General features: G+C 39.2%; 1 protein-coding gene across 1 annotated transcript in view; it reads left to right on the plus strand.

The window, feature by feature from the left end:
* Positions 1 to 22,117, plus strand: part of LOC130361023 (uncharacterized) — a 229,556-nt gene that overhangs the window by 203,992 nt on the left and 3,447 nt on the right. The window contains exons 43-63 of the mRNA XM_056563582.1: positions 753 to 855; positions 2,472 to 2,581; positions 3,326 to 3,517; positions 3,757 to 3,852; positions 4,324 to 4,386; positions 6,790 to 6,972; positions 7,348 to 7,500; positions 7,812 to 7,841; positions 8,531 to 8,609; positions 10,470 to 10,566; positions 11,257 to 11,374; positions 11,552 to 11,665; positions 12,277 to 12,498; positions 13,822 to 13,972; positions 15,079 to 15,255; positions 16,409 to 16,490; positions 17,020 to 17,251; positions 18,034 to 18,205; positions 18,302 to 18,492; positions 19,251 to 19,406; positions 21,505 to 21,570. Of these exons, the coding sequence (XP_056419557.1) occupies positions 753 to 855; positions 2,472 to 2,581; positions 3,326 to 3,517; positions 3,757 to 3,852; positions 4,324 to 4,386; positions 6,790 to 6,972; positions 7,348 to 7,500; positions 7,812 to 7,841; positions 8,531 to 8,609; positions 10,470 to 10,566; positions 11,257 to 11,374; positions 11,552 to 11,665; positions 12,277 to 12,498; positions 13,822 to 13,972; positions 15,079 to 15,255; positions 16,409 to 16,490; positions 17,020 to 17,251; positions 18,034 to 18,205; positions 18,302 to 18,492; positions 19,251 to 19,406; positions 21,505 to 21,570 (2,787 nt within the window). The remainder of the gene's footprint in view (positions 1 to 752; positions 856 to 2,471; positions 2,582 to 3,325; positions 3,518 to 3,756; positions 3,853 to 4,323; positions 4,387 to 6,789; positions 6,973 to 7,347; positions 7,501 to 7,811; positions 7,842 to 8,530; positions 8,610 to 10,469; positions 10,567 to 11,256; positions 11,375 to 11,551; positions 11,666 to 12,276; positions 12,499 to 13,821; positions 13,973 to 15,078; positions 15,256 to 16,408; positions 16,491 to 17,019; positions 17,252 to 18,033; positions 18,206 to 18,301; positions 18,493 to 19,250; positions 19,407 to 21,504; positions 21,571 to 22,117) is intronic.

Raw genomic sequence — 22,117 nt, forward strand, 5'->3', positions numbered from 1 at the left:
TTGTCCATTTTAGCAACCATGCATAGCAGGTGTATGCTAAGAGCAGCATGGGGGCTCAGTGGTTAGCACTGCTGCCTTGCAGTGCTGGGGACTTGGGTTCAAATCCCACTAAGGACAACAATAAATAAAGCATTATTATTATTATAATAACATCAGCAGAGAGAACTGTGCTCGTGATGTCATCAGAGAGCATTCCAAAAAGAAAATAATTTCCTCTATATTATTCAGCAGCTAATAAGTACAGGAAGGATTAAGATTTTTTAATAGAAGTAATTTACAAATATAACTGAAGCAAAGAAGTGATATTCGGCACTGCTATTATTGGCTCTGACGGACAGTCATGTGTGACGCTTATGTGACTACTTTTTACCCCCCCCCTGCACCGATCCCTCTCCCTAATTGCATGTCATGCTGTGAGTATGTTTGAATAAAGGAACCTTTTCTAAAGAGAAGACCGGTGAGTTGCCGATTCATTCTATTCCTTCATTGCCTTCTGAATAATTTACAAATATGTTTAACTTTCTGCCACCAGTTGATTTAAAAGAAAAAAGGTTTTCACCGGAGTACCCCTTTAAAGACATTGCTAGGTTGCTTATGTATATTTGAGATAGGGAAACAAAATTGCAGGTCCTATGGGTTCAGGGACTGGGTAAGTGAATTCTTTCATGCTAAAGAGTATGTAAGTGCTAAATATTAAATGTCATAATAAAATGGTAAATATATTTATTATATCCTGGTTACTTGTTTTATAGATCTTAGGATCCATGAACTTTAGTTTTACACGAGCAGAACTAAAAAATGTTTTAAACCCAAAAGGAATGAATGTAACCGTTTCAGTAACTGAAGAACTTACAGGTAACTTTTAAGATCAATCACATTTTATAATGCAAGAGAAATGTAACAATTGACATATACTTATATTAGGAAAAAGAAAATAGCCTGGAAAGGGGATTGATTCAAATGAATTGTAAATGACCAAAATGTGAGAACAGCATTGAGAATCATGTGTGATCATTAATAGAAATAGAGGTCATTCATTATCTATCTACTGAAGGAATGAGCGATGCTTCATTGAGAAGTCATTCAATATCAAACCTCCTATTATGAATACAAATTGTAATCCCAATAATATTAAAACTGCAAAAAATATATATAAACAATATATATTGTTTGGCCATTATGGCAAAAATCACCTTAATATAGTCTTTATACAGTATTGCTATTGGATTGGTGTAGATTTTGGAGAGAAAAGTCAGGGGAAAGCTCTTCACTATATCTATTAACATTGTGCACCAAACATTCGCCAAAGTTTTCCTACTTTTCATACTATTCCACTATTTTTTCCCCCTGAAATATGGCATAACTTTTTTTTTTTTTTTGCAGTCTGCATAATTTATGAAATTTTTCACCCTGTTTTTGGTGTCTTTTCATATTATAATTTTTCACTTTCATTAGAAAGGTTAAAAACTTTGGTGCAAATTGGTGTTTAAAGGGGTAATGCAGTGGAAAACATTTTTTTTTTTAAATCAACTAGTGCCAGAAAGTTAAACAGATTTGTAAATTACTTCTATTTAAAAATCTTAATCCTTCCAGTACTTATCAACTGCTGTATGTTCCACAAGAAGTTCTTTTCTTTTTGAATTTCTTTTCTGTCTGACCACAGTTCTCTCTGTTGACACCTCTGTCCATGTCAGGAACTGTCCAGAGCAGGAGAGGTTTGCTATGGGGGATTTTCTCCTGTTCTGGACAATTCCTTACATGGACAGAGGTGTCAGCAGAGAGCACTGTGGTCAGACAGAAAAGAAATACAAAAAGAAAAGAACTTCCTCTGTAGTATACATCAGCTGATATGTACTGGAAGGATTAAGATTTTTAATAGAAGTAATTAACAAATCTGTTTAAAGGGGTATTCCAGGAAAAAACTTTTTTTTATATATCAACTGGCTCCAGAAAGTTAAACAGATTTGTAAATTACTTCTATTAAAAAAATCTTAATCCTTTCAGTACTTATGAGCTTCTGAAGTTAAGGTTGTTCTTTTCTGTCTAAGTGCTCTCTGATGACACGTGTCTCGGGAACCGCCCAGTTAAGAAGAGGTTTGCTATGGGGATTTGCTTCTAAATTGGGCGTTTCCCGAGACACGTGTCATCAGAGAGCACTTAGACAGAAAAGAACAACCTTAACTTCAGAAGCTCATAAGTATTGAAAGGATTAAGATTTTTTTAATAGAAATAATTTACAAATCTGTTTAACTTTCTGGCACCAGTTGATTTAAAAAAATATATATATATAATGTTTTCCAGTGGAGTACCCCTTAAATGACATGTGAAACCCCATTCTTAAATATGATGGAAAAGCAAATTAAAATTCTCTATGAAAAGGAAATACAAATATGGGTAACATAGTACTTGAAGCCACTTATGTGTGATAACTGTTCCATAGAACGCTGTTATAGTATAACATTATCTTATAGGTATTGCAGTGGATGCAGAATCATACATATTAAATGAAAATTCAGAATACAGACTGAATCTCATCAGCCAGCAACCAGCTTTTGGTCCTGGTCTCAATTTCACAGCTAAGGTATGTTGCCCATGTCACCAACAGAGATAGATTACATGGACTACTTTCAATAAGTCAAGCAAATGAAATGTAATATAAAACATGATTAAGGAGTTGTCTGGGGTAGAAAAACGTATCCCCTATCCTAAGAATAGGGGATACGTTTCAGATTGCAGGGTGTCCGAGCGCTGGGCCCCCCCCCCCCCCACCGCGATCTCTTGCACCAAGTCCCGGCTCTACTTCTAAATCGAGCATGTCGACATCCTCACAAAGTGATGGCCAACATGCCCCCTCTATGCAGCTCTATGGGAAAGCCGGAGATTCCTGAGTACAGCGTGCTGGCTCTCCCATAGAGATACATTGAGGGTGCGTGTTGGCCATCGCTTTGTGCAGTGGTCAACACGCCCCATTCAGACAAACCCCACCCCCGCACGTGATTTTACACTTATCCAAAAGATCTTTTTTATCCCAAAGATCTCCTTTAACTGCAACCTGTCATGTTCATTGTCATTCTATATAAGGAAGAGTTGTCAGGTGGAGATTTTGGTAATAAAAATGATAATATTGGTCAACTGGTCAAAATGCAGTACATGCAAATGGTCCGGCACTCTTATGAATTATGACTACTAGATATTGAGTCCAGCTGTGATTGAAATCTTAAAGATTTAGGCCTACATTAAACCAGAGGCTGAGCCAGTAAGTAAACAAAACAGATACATTTATGATTAATAATATCAATAATATTAATATTGTGTGTATTTTAAGATTCAGGTTCAGAGGATTGATAAAAAACCCTTCAATAAAGAGGAGAGAGATGAGAAAGTTACTTTTGAAATTACTCAACGGAGAAGCCCGTTAAACAACTATACCATTGTATTACAACATGCTCTTTCCGAATCTGGTATAATTGATGTGGAATTTCCTGTTCTACAATCCATTCAGTGGGTGACAATTATTGTAAGTATAAAAGAAACTGGGGAATTTAACCTTAGAGTATATACCAGTGGTCTCCAATCTGCGGACCTTGACTGTTGCAAAACTACAACTTCCAGCATTCCCGGACAGCCAACGGTTTTGCAATAGTCGAGGTTCGCAGTTTGGAGACCACTGATGCATTCATTACTTCTAATACAAAAATTGTCAAGAAAACCTATTAATTCTCTCTCTCTCTCTCTCTTTTTTTTTTTGTTGTCTAGGTTGAGTACCAAAATGTCAGTGAAATTTTCAACTCTGATCTAATATATACAAGGAATCCTTTTATTGACATCCAGATTCCAGATTCAACCTTGAAGGTAATTGAAAAATATATAATACAGTTGATCTATAAAGTTGTATTTATTTAGAGATAATAAAGGAAATATTACCCCTCCAGCTAATCCTCCCCTATCCAGATTCCATACTACATACTGGTACGTGACACTCCCATGCAGTACTTCGGGCTGGTGTCATGCTTCTTCTTTCCAATAGCAGGTGGGAGTGCTGGTGGGCGTATGTGTTTCTTACTATTCTTTACTATAGATGATGACCATATTACATTTTGGGTCTTGTCTGGGAACCCCTGAATGTAGTCAAGAACCTGAAATACTCAATTATTTGTTTCAATAAAGTAACTGCAAATACATGTAAAAGATGAATCTAATAATAAAGTTTATGCTTTTATGCTGCTGTTAAACTACATACCGTATATATATATATATATATATATATATATATATTTATTTATATTTATTTATATTTGTTTTAATTATTTATTTTTAATTCAGGTTGGGAGAGAATTTGATGTACAGGTTTCAACCTACATGGAAATCTCAGAGATTTATTATGTGGTATGTAGTAAATGAGGGGTTTATTCTAAAAGTGTAATGTTTTATAGGCATAATAAATGTCCAGCATAAAAAAAGAAACAAAACCAAGAAATTATTTAGAAATAAAACAGGCTTTAGTCTGTGATGAAAACACAGGTCAAGTATTTTATTTTATTTTATACAGATAACTTAATTCTGTCAATTTTTGTTTTATTTCCTAAATATGGGATCCAGTGCCTATCCTATATCTATTATATCTAAGTAGTTGTCTCTAAACAAGGGAATTTTAAGAAGAATATTAATACAGTGGTTTACCTGTGTCATTGCAGTCATGGTCTGGAGTTCATATATACCGAAATGTTAAAGGGGTACTCCGGTGGAAAACATTTTTTTTTTAAATCAACTAGTGCGAGAAAGTTAAACAGATTTGTAAATTACTTCTATCGAAAAATCTCTACTCTTCCAATACTTATTAGCATCTCTACCCTTCCAGTACTTTTTAGCTGCTAATAAGTACTGGAAGGGTAGAGATATTTTAATAAAAGGATAGGGGGTAGAGATAGGGGGTAGAGGGGGGTAGAGATTTTTAAATAGAAGGGGGTAGAGATTTTTTAATAGAAGGATAGGGGATAAGTTATAGATCGCAGGGGGTCAGAGTGCTGGTACCCCCGCGATCTCCATAACAGGGCCCGGCAGTCTGCTGGAATGGGGTGTGTCGACCCCTGCACAGAGCGCCAGCCGACATGCCCCCTCCCTGTATCCCATAGAGATTCATGGAGGGGTGTGTTGGCCATGGCTTCCTGCAGGGGATGAAACGGCCGCTTTCGGCAGACTGCCAAGGCCCCATTCAGGAGATCACGGGGGGGTCCCAGCGCTTGGACCCCCTGTGATCTTAAACTTATCCCCTATCCTTTGGATAGGGGCTAAGTTTTTTTTTTTTTTTGCTGCACTACTTCTTTAACCCCTTAAGGACGCAGGACGTAAATGTACGTCCTGGTGAGGTGGTACTTAACGCACCAGGACGTACATTTACGTCCTAAGCATAACCGCGGGCATCGGAGCGATGCCCGTGTCATGCGCGGCTGATCCCGGCTGCTGATCGCAGCCAGGGACCCGCCGGCAATGGCCGACGCCCGCGATCTCGCGGGCGTCCGCCATTAACCCCTCAGGTGCCGGGATCAATACAGATCCCGGCATCTGCGGGAGTTCGCGATTAAAATGAACGATCGGATCGCCCGCAGCGCTGCTGCGGGGATCCGATCATTCATAACGCCGCACGGAGGTCCCCTCACCTTCCTCCGTGCGGCTCCCGGCGTCTTCTGCTCTGGTCTGTGATCGAGCAGACCAGAGCAGGAGATGACCGAAAATACTGATCTGTTCTATGTCCTATACATAGAACAGATCAGTATTAGCAATCATGGTATTGCTATGAATAGTCCCCTATGGGGACTATTCAAGTGTAAAAAAAAATGTAAAAAAATGTAAAAGTAAAAGTAAAAAAAAAGTGAAAAATCCCCTCCCCCAATAAAAAAGTAAAACGTCCGTTTTTTCCTATTTTACCCCCAAAAAGCGTAAAAAACATTTTTTATAGACATATTTGGTATCGCCGCGTGCGTAAATGTCCGAACTATTAAAATAAAATGTTAATGATCCCGTACGGTGAACGGCGTGAACGAAAAAAAATTAAAAAAGTCCAAAATTCCTACTTTTTTAATACATTTTATTAAAAAAAAAATTATAAAAAATGTATTAAAAGTTTTTTATATACAAATGTGGTATCAAAAAAAAGTACAGATCATGGCGCAAAAAATGAGCCCCCATACCGCCGCTTATACGGAAAAATAAAAAAGTTATAGGTCATCAAAATAAAGGGATTATAAACGTACTAATTTGGTTAAAAAGTTTGTGATTTTTTTTAAGCGCAACAATAATATAAAAGTATATAATAATGGGTATCATTTTAATCGTATTGACCCTCAGAATAAAGAACACACGTCATTTTTACCAGAAATTGTACGGCGTGAAAACAAAACCTTCCAAAATTAGCAAAATTGCGTTTTTCGTTTTAATTTCCCCACAAAAATAGTGTTTTTTGGTTGCGCCATACATTTTATGATATAATGAGTGATGTCATTACAAAAGACAACTGGTCGCGCAAAAAACAAGCCCTCATACTAGTCTGTGGATGAAAATATAAAAGAGTTATGATTTTTAGAAGGCGAGGAGGAAAAAATGAAAACGTAAAAATGAAATTGTCTGAGTCCTTAAGGCCAAAATGGGCTGAGTCCTTAAGGGGTTAATATAGTTAACAGTTAATGTAACCTAAACACACATCTTGAGTTATCTATAAACATATATCATGCCATATCAGAATGATCTATTTCCATAGGAATCCATGGTGAACAATATTTTATTTCTTTCTAGGTGGTATCCAAAGGCTTTGTTGTATCTGCTGGGAGGAATACCACTAAATTTGGTCTTATTCCAGAAGCTTCATGGGCGCCCTCAGCTCAAATAACCGTTTATTGGATTAATACCAGTGACAATTCTGGTGATATAATGCAGATATCTAAAATGTTATCTATAAAAGGGACATTAAACAACAAGGTAACTTTTATGAGCCTATACATAGGCCAAAGACTATATTTTACATGGTGACCTGGCTATGAGTCTGCAGGTACTTTGACATTTCAAGATCAGATCTTTCCATAGGTTATATAAAATAAATAGAAATTGATTGTTCTCTACAGTCCAGTTTAATCTGTTACATGGAAAGCATTATACGTATATTTTATACATGTAGGCCTGGATTTATACTGTTAAAATCTATTAGCACACAACCTTCAGCAATATTAGATCTCATGTATAAAGTAGACACATGTTCTGTATAACATCATTGTGGCGTTTCTATTATTGGGAGCATACACGTTATCCAAATAAAAAAATACAGCCAAAGTGACTTTTCATATCCAATTTTTTTAGGTTTCTCTGTCATGGAGTAAAAACATAGCACACCCATCCGAACATGTGTTGTTATCTGTCAATGTGAGGGAACCCCATTCCTTGGTTGGTCTGCGAGTTATTGATAAACGTTCTATGCTTCTTGGAGATGGAAATGATCTGACTATAAAGAAGGTGAGTATAGAATATAGAATCCATGGAAATCTTTAGTGAATTAGGAAGTTACATCTTCCAAAGACAAATATTTCTCTGTCTTACACCTACAAAGAGTTCAGTTGTACAGTTTTATTTATTTATTTATTTATTTATATTTTTGGTCAAATATTTTACAAACTTAATGTATTTGGACAGAAATAAACTGTTTGAATAATGAAATTAAATGAGAAGCTTTTACCTTAGATTTTCTGTAAATAACTGGTAGAGGCTTCTAGATGCGCATACAACAGATACCCTTCTCTAATGTGATATTTCATTTGTATTTTTAGGTTTATGAAGAGCTGGTGTCTTACAATCAGGTAGGAAAATACTAAATATTTATAGATATTTATGAAAAGTACACAACACACAATAAGTAGGGCATAAACTGTATTTACGGTAACTACAATATATTGGAAGTCCTGATAAGCCAATAAATGATTCTATAGAAGGCACATACTTTGTACCTTTAATATAGTTAATACTAATATTTAAAGGTGCTTTCCCACTATAGGAAGTGATGGCATTTCACTAATACTTTCATTCTCAGAATAAAGGGGCTCCACAGTCAGTTAATTGCTAGGGCGTCTTCATTAATTTCTTCTGTGCAACAATGCATGCCGCTGTGTAGGCGATGGCAACTGCCCAAAGAACAAATGTACCTTCATTTTTTGGAATTATTAGGGTTACCCCAGGTCAGATTCCCATGGATCAGAATGTCATGGCATTCTCATATTGGACCTGTAACATTAATTACAGATACTAGAGTCTCTCCGTGGTTTTCTTTCCAGTTTTGTAGATCCAGTGCACCCATCCAGAAAATGTGATAATCTGACTTTTCTAAAACCAAATCCCGCGGTGATCTAAAAGTTCAAATTCTACATATTGCAATTCTTTTCACACATATTGTATCCATAAGTACACTACATAAATTTGTATTCTTATTTTGTAAACATACACGTAAACACATATTTTTGTCCACATCAATGAAGTTTCTCTATTAAACCAGTCAGCTAATGCGGTTTTCAATTCTTCTAATAAGGGGCCTCCGGCAAGCATGACTGATGCTGTGATCCAAAACAAATACGGTATGTTGGAATGCTCCACAAACATCTGGGGTGTCAGTATTTTTACTTTGATTCTCCAGTGGAAAGCTTACACAAGTTCACAACTATATATTTTATTTTTAGAATTATTATTTTCTAAAAGTTACAGCATAATGTAAAATTTGCATAATTAGTTTTATGTATTATATATTAGTAGTATAAAGATTGACATTTAGTACAATATTTTGAATTATCAGATTTAATTAAAATCACGTCTCTTATAAAAGAAGTCATAGAATTGACATAATATTCTGAAGCTTATTCTGATAATCTATCTACACTGCTCAAGAAAATGAAGAGAACACTTAAACAACACAATGTAACTCAGAGTCAATCACACTTCCAGACGTCCAGAGCATGGAGGCGCTACCAGTAGACAGTCCAGTATATCAGGAGACATGGAGGAGGCCGTAGGAGGGCAACAACCCAGCAGCAGGACCGCTACCTCTGCCTTTGTGCAAGGAGGAGGATTGCCAGAGCCCTGTAAAATGACCTCCAGCAAGCCACAAATGTGTATTTGTCTACTCAAACGGTCAAAAACAGATTCCATGAGGGTGGTAGGCGGCCTTACGTCCACAGGTGGGGGTTGTGCTTACAGCCCAACACCGTGCATGATGTTTGGCATTTGCCAGAGAACACCAAGATTGGCAAATTCGCCACTTGTGCCCTGTCCTCTTCACAGATGAAAGCAGGTTCATACTGTGCACATGTGACAGACGTGACAGAGTCTGAAGATGTTGTGGAGAACATTCTGCTGCCTGCAACATCCTCCAGCATGACCGGTTTGGCGGTGGGTCAGTAATGGTGTGGGGTGGCATTTCTTTGGGGGGCCGCACAGCCCTCCATGTGCTTGCCAGAGGTAGCCTGACTGCCATTAGGTACCAAGATGAGATCATCAGACCCCTTGTGAGACCATATGCTGGTGCTGTTGGCCATGGGTTCCTCCTAATGCAAGACAATGCTAGACCTCATGTGGCTGGAGTGTGTCAGCAGTTCCTGCAAGAGGAAGGCATTGATGCTGTGGACTGGTCCACCCGTTCCCCAGACCTGAATCTGATTGAGTACATCTGGGACATCATGTCTCACTCCATCCACCAATGCCACATTGCACCACAGACTGTCCAGGAGTTGGCAGATGCTTTAGTCCAGGTCTGGGAGGACATCCCTCAGGAGACCATCCGCCACCTCATCAGGAGCATGGACAGGCATTGTAGGGAGGTCATACGGGCACGTGGAGGCCACACACACTACTGAGCCTCATTTTGACTTGTTTTAAGGACATTACATCAAAGTTGGATCAGCCTGTAGTGTGGTTTTCCACTTTGATTTTAAGTGTGACTCCATATCCAGACCTCCATGGGTTAATGAATTTGATTTCCATTGATAACTTTTGTGTGATTTTGTTGTCAGCACATTCAACTATGTAAAGATGAAAGTATTTAATACGATTAGTTCATTCATTCAGATCTAGGATGTGTTATCTTAGTGTTCCCTTAAATTTTTTTGAGCAGTGTATCTACAAAACAGCAAATGGAACCAGCACAACCTCAAATCCAAGGGCTTGTGGGTGCAGGTGGCCCAATCACAGCCCAGGTCACAGGGAGCATTAAGCAGCTAGATCAATGCAGAAATTGTCTTGTCTATCTTATTATTTATTTAATTTATATATTTAATTTAATTTACTTTTTAACATTTTCAATATACATTACAAAAAAGCAAATTAGAGTTAAAAATTACTCTTTGAATATTAACATTTACAGTAGTTTACAATATGACTGAGCTGCACAAACCCCAGCAATGTGACAGATTGTCTTTATAACGTTTCTTTTTAATTTCTTTCAGAATACAGTCCTCAAACTAGAGAACATACATTGTTGCCTCCAAGACATACAGAAATCTTTTTACCAGAGATCTGGATCTGGCAACATACCAGTATAAGGTATATTTAGAATATTTATTAAAAAAATAAAATAAATAATAAACTGTATAATGTGGAGATGACAGTTGGGGTTTATTGTCAAATATTGTATGTCACTTATGGGACACAATGATAAGATTTGGACTGCATGTAGTTTATTTGGAGTATATGCATTATGTAACTTTTAGTTTATAGACAAACCCAAATTTGGTCATATAGATTGTCGTATAGGCTGATGTATGTTTATTTGCTAACACATTCTACTTATTTAGTCAATTACACAACTGTTAAAAAGGCAATTGTGTTACAGTACATTTCTAGAGGGAAGGCAAAGGTCCAAAATGAAGGTGATGTAGCCATTGTAGGACCATTTATAGTGACGACAGGTCAGGCTTAAACCCCTGCGTACCTAATGGGTGGTGTGTACTATGGGCTCTTCTTTTTAGTAAATACTGTAACATTAGTGGACACAGCAGGTAGCCAGGTTGATGGTCATACTAGCCTTCTTTCTCTCCAAAACAGGATTCTTAAGAAGGAGGGGGAGGGTGAACTGGTACTGGGCCCCTCTATTGCATTATGGTGGTGTGGTGGTTGACTAAGTGATAAAGTGGAACTTCGCAATGAAATGATTTCATCCTTATGATATGGATATAGGATGTAAATCAGTCCATGTATAATCTGGGTGATTTATTTGTACAAATTCATTCACAGCTCAAGTATAACAAAAAATCTGGATGTAGCAGTACCTGACAGAAATGCATCATGGGTGGCCACAGCTTTTGTTATTTCTGAGCATCTTGGACTTGGAATAGCTGAAGAATCTGTTGAGGTAAAAGTTTATTGTGCACCTTTCAACTTTTGTAGAAAATTGGAAATGTTAACAAATATATTTTATTTTCATTTTCAAGTACGGTAATAAGAAACATAATCATATATAATATATCTATAATTTCTCTTGAATAATTCAGAATATTTTTCTAAAATTTTGAATATTCCTTTTATTTAGCTAACAGTATTCAAGTCTTTGTCAATGTCATTAGACATGCCACATTCGGTTACAAGAGGTGAAGAGTTTATTGTGGAAGTCATCCTATCCAGTTCCTTATCTAAGAATCTGCAGGTGTGAATTAATAATTAATTTCTTATAATAATTCAAACAATAAAAAATTCCTGACTACAGTATTTTAGTATATAGTGCTATAATTCATGGGTATGATATGTTCCATTAAAGGGTTTATCCAAGAATAGAAAAACAGAGCTAATATCTTTAAAAAACGCTCCCCCTTCTGTCTCCAGGTTGGGTGTGGTTCTGCGGCTCAGTTCCATTGAAGTGAATTGAGCTAAATTGTAATAGCACACACAACCTGGGGACTGACGTGGAACTTTAAAAAAAAAAGAAATTAGCTCTGTTTTTCTATTCCTGGATAACCCCCTTAAAGTATGTGGGAAAAGTGTCTGTCAGTGCACACAATGTATACAAACATTGGAATTACTTTAATAGAACACAGTATTAGTTAAAAACTGCCGCTTTAAATATCTATTTTACTGGAGTGTTTTTTATTTCATTTTACAATGTGTGAACTCAGCCTTTTAGGGAAATTATATTACAGTGGAGCAGATTATTAATGCATAAATTTAGCTTGAAGAGAGTCACATGAAATCATTTAGAAGCATAGAGTGAATTTTTTTTCCAATGCATGTATTTTATTATGTATTTTATATTGATTGCAGGTTTTGGTTTCTTTGGAACGTCATGACTCATTTGAAATAGTTGTACCAACAAGCGCCTATAAGGGCAGTGTGACAAGCCAACATACTATAACTGTTCCCAGTCAAGGAGAAATGAGAGTCTTATTCCCTATAAGACCAAAAAAACTGGGCAAATTCCCAATCACTGTAAAAGCAACATCAAATGTGGCTTCTGATGTTTTAACTAAAACAGTACTGGTAAAGGTAAGTAATATGTCCCATAAATATAAAGGGGCACTTAAACTAAACAGGACCATGTTTTCAGTGCTGCAGTTACGCCAAAGCAGTGCTTTGTAGTCCCATTCAATAGCAATGTAGACATCATCCTCTCATCCTTAAATAGAATGTATTACCAAAGATTTTTTCTTGAATGCAGACAGATACTGAAACAGGTTCTTTTTTTCTAATCTGTTTTTATTTTCTGATTCTTTTTTTTTCTTCATTTTTGGGACATTGTCTTGTTTTAACAGCACATATATGAAATACATCAGGACACATAAGCCATAGACCACAATAGACAGGATCTGTCCCATTCATGTGAAAAGGAAACATTACTGGGCATTCTTTGTGACCTTTTAAGATATTTTAAGGAGGGGGAGGTTTAGCTTCAGCTATTGTGCATGGCGGTGGATCTAGTGTTATTTTGTCACCCTTCTTTGTACTCCTGTCTGTGTTGACATGTGCTTGCCAGAGGTAGCCTGACTGCCATTAGGTACCGAGATGAGATCCTCAGACCTCTTGTGAGACCATATGCTGGTGCAGTTGGCGCTGGGTTCCTCCTAATGCAAGACAATGTTAGACCTCATGTGGCTGGAGTGTGCCAGCATTTCCTGCAAGAGGAAGGCATTGATGCTATGGACTGACCCGCCCGTTCCCCAGACCTGAATCCGATTGAGCACATCTGGGACATCATGTCTCGCTCCATCCACCAACGCCACTTTGCACCACAGACTGTCCAGGAGTTGGCGGATGCTTTAGTCCAGGTCTGGGAGAACATCCCTCAGGAGACCATCCGCCACCTCATCAGGAGCATGTCCAGGCATTGTAGGGAGGTCATACGGGCACATGGAGGCCACACACACTACTGAGCCTCATTTTGACTTGTTCTAAGGACATTACATCAAAGTTGGATCAGCCTGTAGTGTGGATTTCCACTTTGATTTTGAGTGTGACTCCATATCCGGACCTCCATGGGTTGATAAATTTAATTTCCATTGATAACTTTTGTGTGATTTTGTTGTCAGCACATTCAACTATGTAAAGACGAAAGTATTTCTTACGAGTAGTTCATTCATTCAGATCTAGTATGTGTTATCTTAGTGTTCCCTTTATTTTTTGAGCAGTGTATATACAGGGAACAATAGATTGCATTTACATACACATTAAATAAAGTAAATACTAGCTTTGGCTTAGTGTGCCTAAAAGGGTTAAATAAATTATAATATTTTCATGAAAGTAATAAAGTATTAATGTCTAAACTATAGTAATTTAGGTACAACTTTACTGATATACTTTTATCCCATACAGGCTGAAGGTGTGAAGTACTTTTATTCACAGACTGCTCTATTTGAGCTTATTGGTAATGAAAATACATCTACAATTGTATCAAAGAACATGTCATTTACTTTTCCTAATGATGTGGTTCTTGGCAGTGAAGAAATATACGTCACTGTAACTGGTAAGAATTTATTTCCAATACATGTAATTTTCATGTGCAGTGTTATATTTTGGCAATTTCCAACCATACGAATGTGCTTTACAACTAAGTTTACATCTACATAAGAAGGTAGAGGAGATATGCAAGTGTTTTTATATTCCCTATGAATACTGTTCATACTGTTACATCATGGCATCCAGATAGTATTGAGTGGACTCTTAAGCAAAGCCAGCTCCATACACGGTGGGGGCCGACTGTGGACTACATCTGATATCTCTTGACTGATATCTGTTGTTGGCTGTGGCACCCCACACATCCGGTGCACAGAGTGAACTTCACTCCCTGCCTGATGACTTGTGATGCGTCATGAGTGGAGGACCCCTCAATGCAAGTCTTTGGGGGCATTGAGCGTTACATGGCCATGACGTCACGAGCCTCCGGCACTGCACCCGATGCTCTTAATGAATGCCGGATGCACAGGGAGATCGCAGGGGTCCCCAGCGGCCAGAACCCTGCAATCAGACATATTTATCCCCAATCCTTTGGTTAGGGGATAAGATGTCTAGGGGCGGAGTTACCCTTTAAAGCATACCTCCAATGGTGGCCCTGGTGGCAGGATATCTGTTTGATCTTCTGGCCAAATTTAGTGCCCAAGACTTGCCCCGAGACAAAAGCAATCAAGAGTATTGGAAGTCCATTCATTTTAAACCAGAAACTTGTATATGCTTGAAAATACTTGAAAATGACCCAAACATAGTCACTAGCTGACTACGTTAGTTCCACTGAAATCAAAGGGACCCATGCCAGTTTAATTATAGATACATTGGCATGTCACTTTGACGTTTTCCCAATGTGTCCATGCTTTAGAGGCACCTAGCCTTTCTCACAATGGTGACTGAACAATAAACCATGCTAGGGCTTTCAGCTCCATGTATTGTGTACATCTGGGTGCCACAAGGGGTTTATCCAGTTTATGTTTTAACTATAATAATCTCATATTTACTATGCACACTTAAAAGAATACTGCAATGGATGTAGTTTTCTCAAAAATTTTTCTCTTAACAGTATACAGTATGAAGCGTTTTTTTTTTTAACATAACTTTTTGTTCTTGTGAATGTTTTGACAGGCGATCTTCTTGGGTCTTCAATTAATGGCCTTGAATCACTAATTAAGATGCCACATGGCTGCGGAGAGCAAAACATGATCAGCTTTGCACCAAATATCTATATTCTGCAATATCTAATAGCAACTCATCAGCTAAAAAGTGATATCAGAGAAAGGGCCATAAACGTCATGGAACAAGGTAATTTCTTTACTTCCATTTCTGTATCATGTACAAATACAGGCAAGACCAAGCAACTGATACATTGTTTGGGTCTAATAAATCTTGGCCACTGAGACTACAACTAAATGCATAATGTACCGTATTTTTCATCATAGAAGATGCTCCGGCATATAAGACGCACCCAATTTTAAAGGATAAAAATCCAGAAAATAAAGATTCTGAACCAAATACAATGTAAAGTATAGGACAGTGATCTTCAACCTGCGGACCTTCAGATTTTGCAAAACTACAACTCCCAGCATGCCCGGACAGCCGTTGGCTGTCCCGGCATGCTGGGAGTTGTAGTTTTGCAACATCTGGAGGTCCGCAGGTTAAAGACCACTGGTATAGGAGGTAATACTCACGTGTCCCCGCCACTCCTGACCTGTCACCGATGCCCTGGATGTCGCCCTCCATCACTGTCGCCGCGTCCCCGGGGTGTCCCCGTCGCTCCAGATGTTTTGCAACATCTGGAGGTCCTCAGGTTGAAGACCACTGGTATAGGAGGTAGTACTCACGTGTCCCCGCCACTCCGGACCCGTCACCGCTGCCCTGGATGTCGCCCTCCATCGCTGTCGCCGCGTCCCGGGGTGTCCCCATCGCTCCGGAACGTCTCTGCTACACGGTATCCCCGCTCTCCGTTGCCGCCATCACACCGCTACGCACAACGCTCCTATTGGACGGCGTGCGCAACGACGTGATGACGACGAAGGAGAGCGCCCGTCATGCAGGGGATCCCGGGACGGAGCAGACACCGAGGAGGCAGGTAAGGTCCTTCCCAGTGTCCTGTAAGCTCTTTGGGATGCTGCGATTTCACCGCGGCGGTCCCGAACAGCCCGACTGAGCAGCCGGGTTGGTGTCACTTTTGCTTCAGACGCGGCGGTCAGCTTTGATCGTTGCATCTGAAGGGTTAATACAGGGCATCACCGCGATCGGTGATGTCCTGTATTAGCCCCGGGTCCCGGCCGTTGATGGCCGCAGGGACCGCCGCAATAGGACAGAGTTTTAATGTGTATTTGCCGTATAAGGCGCACCAACTTTTCCCCCCCAGTTTTGGGGAAGAAAAAGTGCGTCTTATATGGCGAAAAATACGGTAATTACTGAATAATAATTGTTTATATTTGATGTTTAGGTTATCAAAAGGAGCTCAGTTACAGGCGATATGATGGATCTTTTAGTGCATTTGGAAACTCTGATTCTTCTGGAAGTACCTGGTAAGATAAAGATTTATGTGGTTAAATTGTTAGCTAAACTCTGAAAAATGTTTCTTTTCTAAATTCCATGGCGTCATCCAAGCCCATAGTATTTATGAGAATATGAGTACCCATAGATGTAGGCACATTAAAGTTCATTAGATATTTTCCATAGTGGGCAAGTGCCCCATAACTGTTTGTTATTATAAGGGGAGCTCTAAGTGGAATGGATTAAGCCGTAGGCTCCCTCGTTTCCTACATTAAATAGGTGTAGATTCCTATCTGAAATGAAATCATGTTGTTTCTGGTGGATAGGCTCACGCAAGTTGATCAAAGTGTGAGTTAAGAACCTGAATTTTATTCAAAATAATCCATATATTTAATATTTACATATGTAATTTACTGTGTACTGCTGTATTGTTTGTGTTCTAGTTAAACCATACTGTATAAATAAAAAAAAAAAGCAACTAAAGTGTATGTTCAGTAAAAATAATGTAACGCAAATACAAAGTAGTTTTCATACAATGTAATGATATAAATTTCCCTTTAGGTTGTCAGCATTTGTTTTCAGATGCTTCCTCCAAGCTCGCACATTTATATACATAAATCCAATGGTCTTAAATGAAACAGTAGAATGGCTGGTGCAGTATCAAGACCTGAACACTGGCATATTCTCTGAGCCTGGAAATGTTATCCACCGCGAGCTTCAAGGAGGGCAAGATGGTCCCATCACCCTAACTGCCTACATAGTGACTTCACTGCTAGAGGATAGCTATTACAGGGTGAGTATGGTATATATGAGTATAATAATAATTGTGGCTTTAAAATTGCGTGAAATGTGACTAGGCTCTTAGCAAAATCACCCATTGAACTGAAATTTTTGTATGTATTTTTTAGAACCCCCTCATTTCGGAGTTGTTATTAAAGGACATCTGTAGTGCTATAGATCGCGGGGGGCCCCAGCGCTTGGCCCCTCCCATATCTAAAACTTATCCCCTATCTTTAGGATAGGGGATAAGTTTTAGATATGGGGGGTCCAAGCGCTGGGGCCCCCCGCGATCTATAGTACGGGGCCACGGCAATGTACAGGAAAGGGTGCGTTCCGTCCCCGCATGAGAGGCCAGCCGGCACGCCCCTCCATTAATCCCATAGAGATACATGGAGGGGCATGCCGGGGACAGAAAGCCCTCTTTCCTGTACATTGCCGCTGCCCCGTACAGGAGATCGCGGGGGCCCCCAGTACTCGGACCCCCCCTGCGATCTAAAACTTATCCCCTAGGGGATAAAGTTCAGAGCACTACAGATGTCCTTTAAGATACACAAATAAGATATAAATGGATTATAGCAGAGTAGGTGATAACTTTTACATAACATATTTATGATATTCTCAGATGGTATTTTCTGACAAGTATAAAAATAACATTTTGTTGACAGTTGACACATAATCAAATCAGGGCTGACCAAGAAAACATTTTGGCAAACTTTTTTTTTTTTTTTTATATATCTCCAAACATTGTTGAAAGAAATTCCATCTTTCATGCAGAAATGTTTTTGTTTGTTCCAGAACCTCTATGCAACCAGAGTAAAAAAAGCTGTGCAATATCTTGAAAGGAAGTTTGATGAAGGAATTGCTAGCAATTATACCCTCTCAATGGTGGCATATGCCCTGTCATTGGCCAATAGCTCAAAAGCACATGAGGCCTTGACTCTGCTCTATTCAAGAGCAAACAGTGGAGGTTAGTATATGGAATGTGCACAGTTTAAATCATATATATAAATGCTATAAATACAATGATGATATATGACATTTTGGTGTCCTTTAATTTCTACAGAAGGGATTAAGTTTTGGTCTTCACCATCGGAAATGTCAAACTATTACTGGCAGCCAAGAACAACAGATATTGAAACAGCAGCATATGCCCTTCTATCCTGTTACCAACAGGGCAGAATTATGGATGGTATACCTGTTATGAAATGGCTAAGTCAACATAGGAACCATATCGGAGGTTATTTGTCTACTCAGGTAAAACTGCTTTTACATAGAAACATAGAATGTGTCAGCAGATAAGAACCATTAGGCCCATTTAGTCTGCCCAATAATCTGAATCCTATGAATAGTCCCTGGCCCTATCTTATATAAAGGATAGCCTTATGCTTATCCCATGCATACCTTAATTCATTCACTGTATTTGTAGCTACCACTTCTGCAGGAAGGCTATTCCACGTATCCACTACTCTCTCAGTAAAGTAATACTTCCTGATATTACTGCAGAAACCTTTACCCCTCTAATTTAAACCTATGTGGTATTGTGGTAGTTTTCCTTTGTTTCTTCACATACTGTATGCAGGATATAACAGCCTATGAATGTATGTGACACTTTGAAATTACATAAATAGTTGAAAAATAGCAAAGTTGCTGACATAGGTACTATATGTGTTACCATGAACTATGAAAAATGTAAAATCAGACTTTTAGTTATTCTTAAGATTATCATTTAGATGCTTTATAGGGGGTTGTCTGGTTTAGAAAACCCATATGCCCTTATTAGAGAATGCTAGGTTAATAGTTGGGGGGCTTTTCTTTAGCATCCTCCTCTATTAAGCAGAATAGAGAGTATATATATATATATTTAACTCATGAAGCATTAGTGTCTTGGGGGCCCCTTAGGCACCAGGGCCCTTGTGCAACCTCCCTATAGTTATGCCCCTGGCCTTGATTTTAAGTATCAGTGTTTGAGTTAAGTTACTATTAAAGTATTATGCTTTTTATTGTTTTACCAGGATACTATAATAGCTCTCCAAGCCCTGTCCAGCTTTTTGCTCTTGGCCCCACCTCATGATACATCTCTTACGTTGGCTGTTACTGGACTGGATTCATATGTGCCCATAACTTTTCATATCAGCAATGAAAACCTTCTAGTCTTACAAAGTCAACAGGTAAATATACTACACTTTATAGACTAATTTGACAATGGATACAAATGCATATATTATATATCAGGACTTTTCAAGCTTTTTCTACTGGAGTTCCACTGGCTAGAACATTGTGATACCAGGACTTCACCATAGTGCTGGGCGGTATACTGGTTCATACCGAATACCAAAATTTTTTCCCCTCACGATATGAATTTTTCCCATACCGCAATACCGGTTGGGCCCCTCCCCCTCTCGAATGACTTAATTATCAGCTGCAGCGCGCTGTCCCCAATCATGTGTGACCTGCGGGCGCTGTTCTGCTCCTCCCCCCCCAGTTTATCAGCCCAGTGTTACGCTGTCCCCCACATCAGAAAACTAATCATATGTCACCTCGTCCTCCTGTGAGTTGCGGGCCGATGGCGCTGGAAATCTGTACTGTACTACATATTCCTTGTGCCCGGGCTGCAAAAATAAATAAAATAAACTTTAACTCACCTTTCTAGATTCCCCCGTCATCGCTCTGGTAACAACCTCACGCTGGGGATGGGAACATCACAGAGCTGTCAGCCTATCACGGGCCGCAGCGATCTCCTGCCTCGGTTGGTGATAGGCTGAGCACACTGTCATGTAAAGAGCCGGCCTTTATTGTTTTTATTAAGCCCTTAATTGCCCTAAATTATTAGAATTACATATCAACATTATCCGGAAAGTAGAACAATCTTTCTGTTTTTCACACAAAATAATTTGTGGGTACCGTATTTTTCGCCCTATAGGACGCTCCGGCATATAAGACGCACCCAATTATAAATGAGGAAAATCTAGAATACAATGTAAAGTATAGGTCACAGTGATCTTCAACCAGCGGACCTCCAGATGTTGCAAAACTACAACTCCCAGCATGCCCAGACAGCCGAGGTCCACAGGTTGAAGACCACTGGTATAGGAGGTAATACTCACGTGTCCCCGCCACTCCGGACCCGTCACCACTCGTCACCGCTGCCCTGGATGTCGCCCCCCATTGCTTTCGCCATGTCCCCGGGGTGTTCCCGTTGCTCCGGAACATCTCTGCTGCCCGGTATCCTCGCTCTCCGTCGCTGCCATCACGACGCTACGTGATGACGATGAAGGAGAGCGCCGGCCATGCAGGGGATCCCGGAACGGAGCAGACACCGAGGAGGCAGGTAAGGTCCCTCCCGATGCAGCCGGGTTAGTGTCACTTTCGCTTCAGACGTGGCGGTCAGCTTTGATCGCCACGTCTGAAGGGTTAATACAGGGCATCACCGCGATCGGTGATGTCCTGTATTAGCCGCGGTTCCCGGCCGTTGATGGCCGCAGGGACCGTCGCGATAGGTGTGTATTCGCCGTATAAGACGCACCAACTTTTCCCCCCAGTTTTGGGGAAGAAAAAGTGCGTCTTATACGGTGAAAAATACGTTAAGTGCATTCAAGTCCATTTGAGGAGGACCGTTCACAGACTCAAAAATTGGGACCTGAGCTAAGAAAAAAAAATATGCAAGAAGTAATTTTTTTTTCCTGCAGATCCTGAAAATAAATGGACACCAGACAGAAACATGCTGGATTGCATTTAATGTCAATGGAATTGTGTAATGGAACCATTCAACTCTGTTTTGGGGCCCAAAAGGAGCTGAACACTGATTTAGGGTCTGTTCACACGTGTGTATTTTCTGTTGTAGATCTGCCTCAGATTTTGCTGCACATTGACTTCAATGAGAAGCAAAATCTGCTACAGCAAATCTACAGCAGATCTGCAGCAGAAAATATGCACATGTGAACAGACCTTTACACTTTGCCAAAGTTAGCAGAAGAGGGTCCCCCCATATGCTGTTTTTGCATAGAGGCCTCAGCTGTTTGTGTCTGCCGGGAGTTGTAGTTTTGCATCAGGTGGGGGTCTGCAGTTTGGACACCACTGCACTTTATCATACTTACATGCATAATCACATAAGTTACTATGATAATAATTATAATAATAGTTTTATTAATACAGGTTTTTTTTTTATAAACTTCTGGATTCAGACAATAAAAATCTACAAAAAGCACTGTATTACATGAATGTTAATCTGTACATAATACATGGTTTATCCTTTTGTTTTATTATTAGATTAAGGTTTCCCAGCATTTGCAAGTCAATGCTACTGCCATTGGAAGAGGATTGGCTATTCTCCAGGTAAAAATCTCACTGTTTCTATTCTTAATGTCTCTGTACATTTCACAGGAAATGAATCATTTCTACAGGGTCCCAAGGAAAACATTTCATTAGTTGAGATTTTAATGCTGTTACATTTTTATAAATCTGTCAAACATTTCTGTAGTGGGGGGAGCTATCCAATTCAGGGTAGCAATTGAAAGCAGTGATCTGATCTCTGTATTTACATTATCCTTTATTTTTGCACATATTACCCAGTGTGTACAGATACATCATTTTATATATTTCTAAATAAAAATGGTGTTTTCAATCCCTGACAAGCACAGTCAAGTGACAACAGGATTATTGAAAGTCATAGGGTTGGGTTGACATATATCAGTTGTCCAGCATAGATTCCCTCCAGTGTGCACTCCTTTGAATGGGACAGTTCACAATTATCCAGCATCTCAATTTTGACGCCAGTTGGTTGGACAGGCTGGAGGGCACCAGAAACAATGGACGCCGGATGCCATACAACTGATGACAACTTGTCATCAGTTGTGGCATCAGTTGCATAGAGATATAGTCT

This window comes from Hyla sarda, chromosome 3 (assembly GCF_029499605.1).
Source record: "Hyla sarda isolate aHylSar1 chromosome 3, aHylSar1.hap1, whole genome shotgun sequence".
Taxonomy (NCBI): Eukaryota; Metazoa; Chordata; class Amphibia; order Anura; family Hylidae; genus Hyla; species Hyla sarda.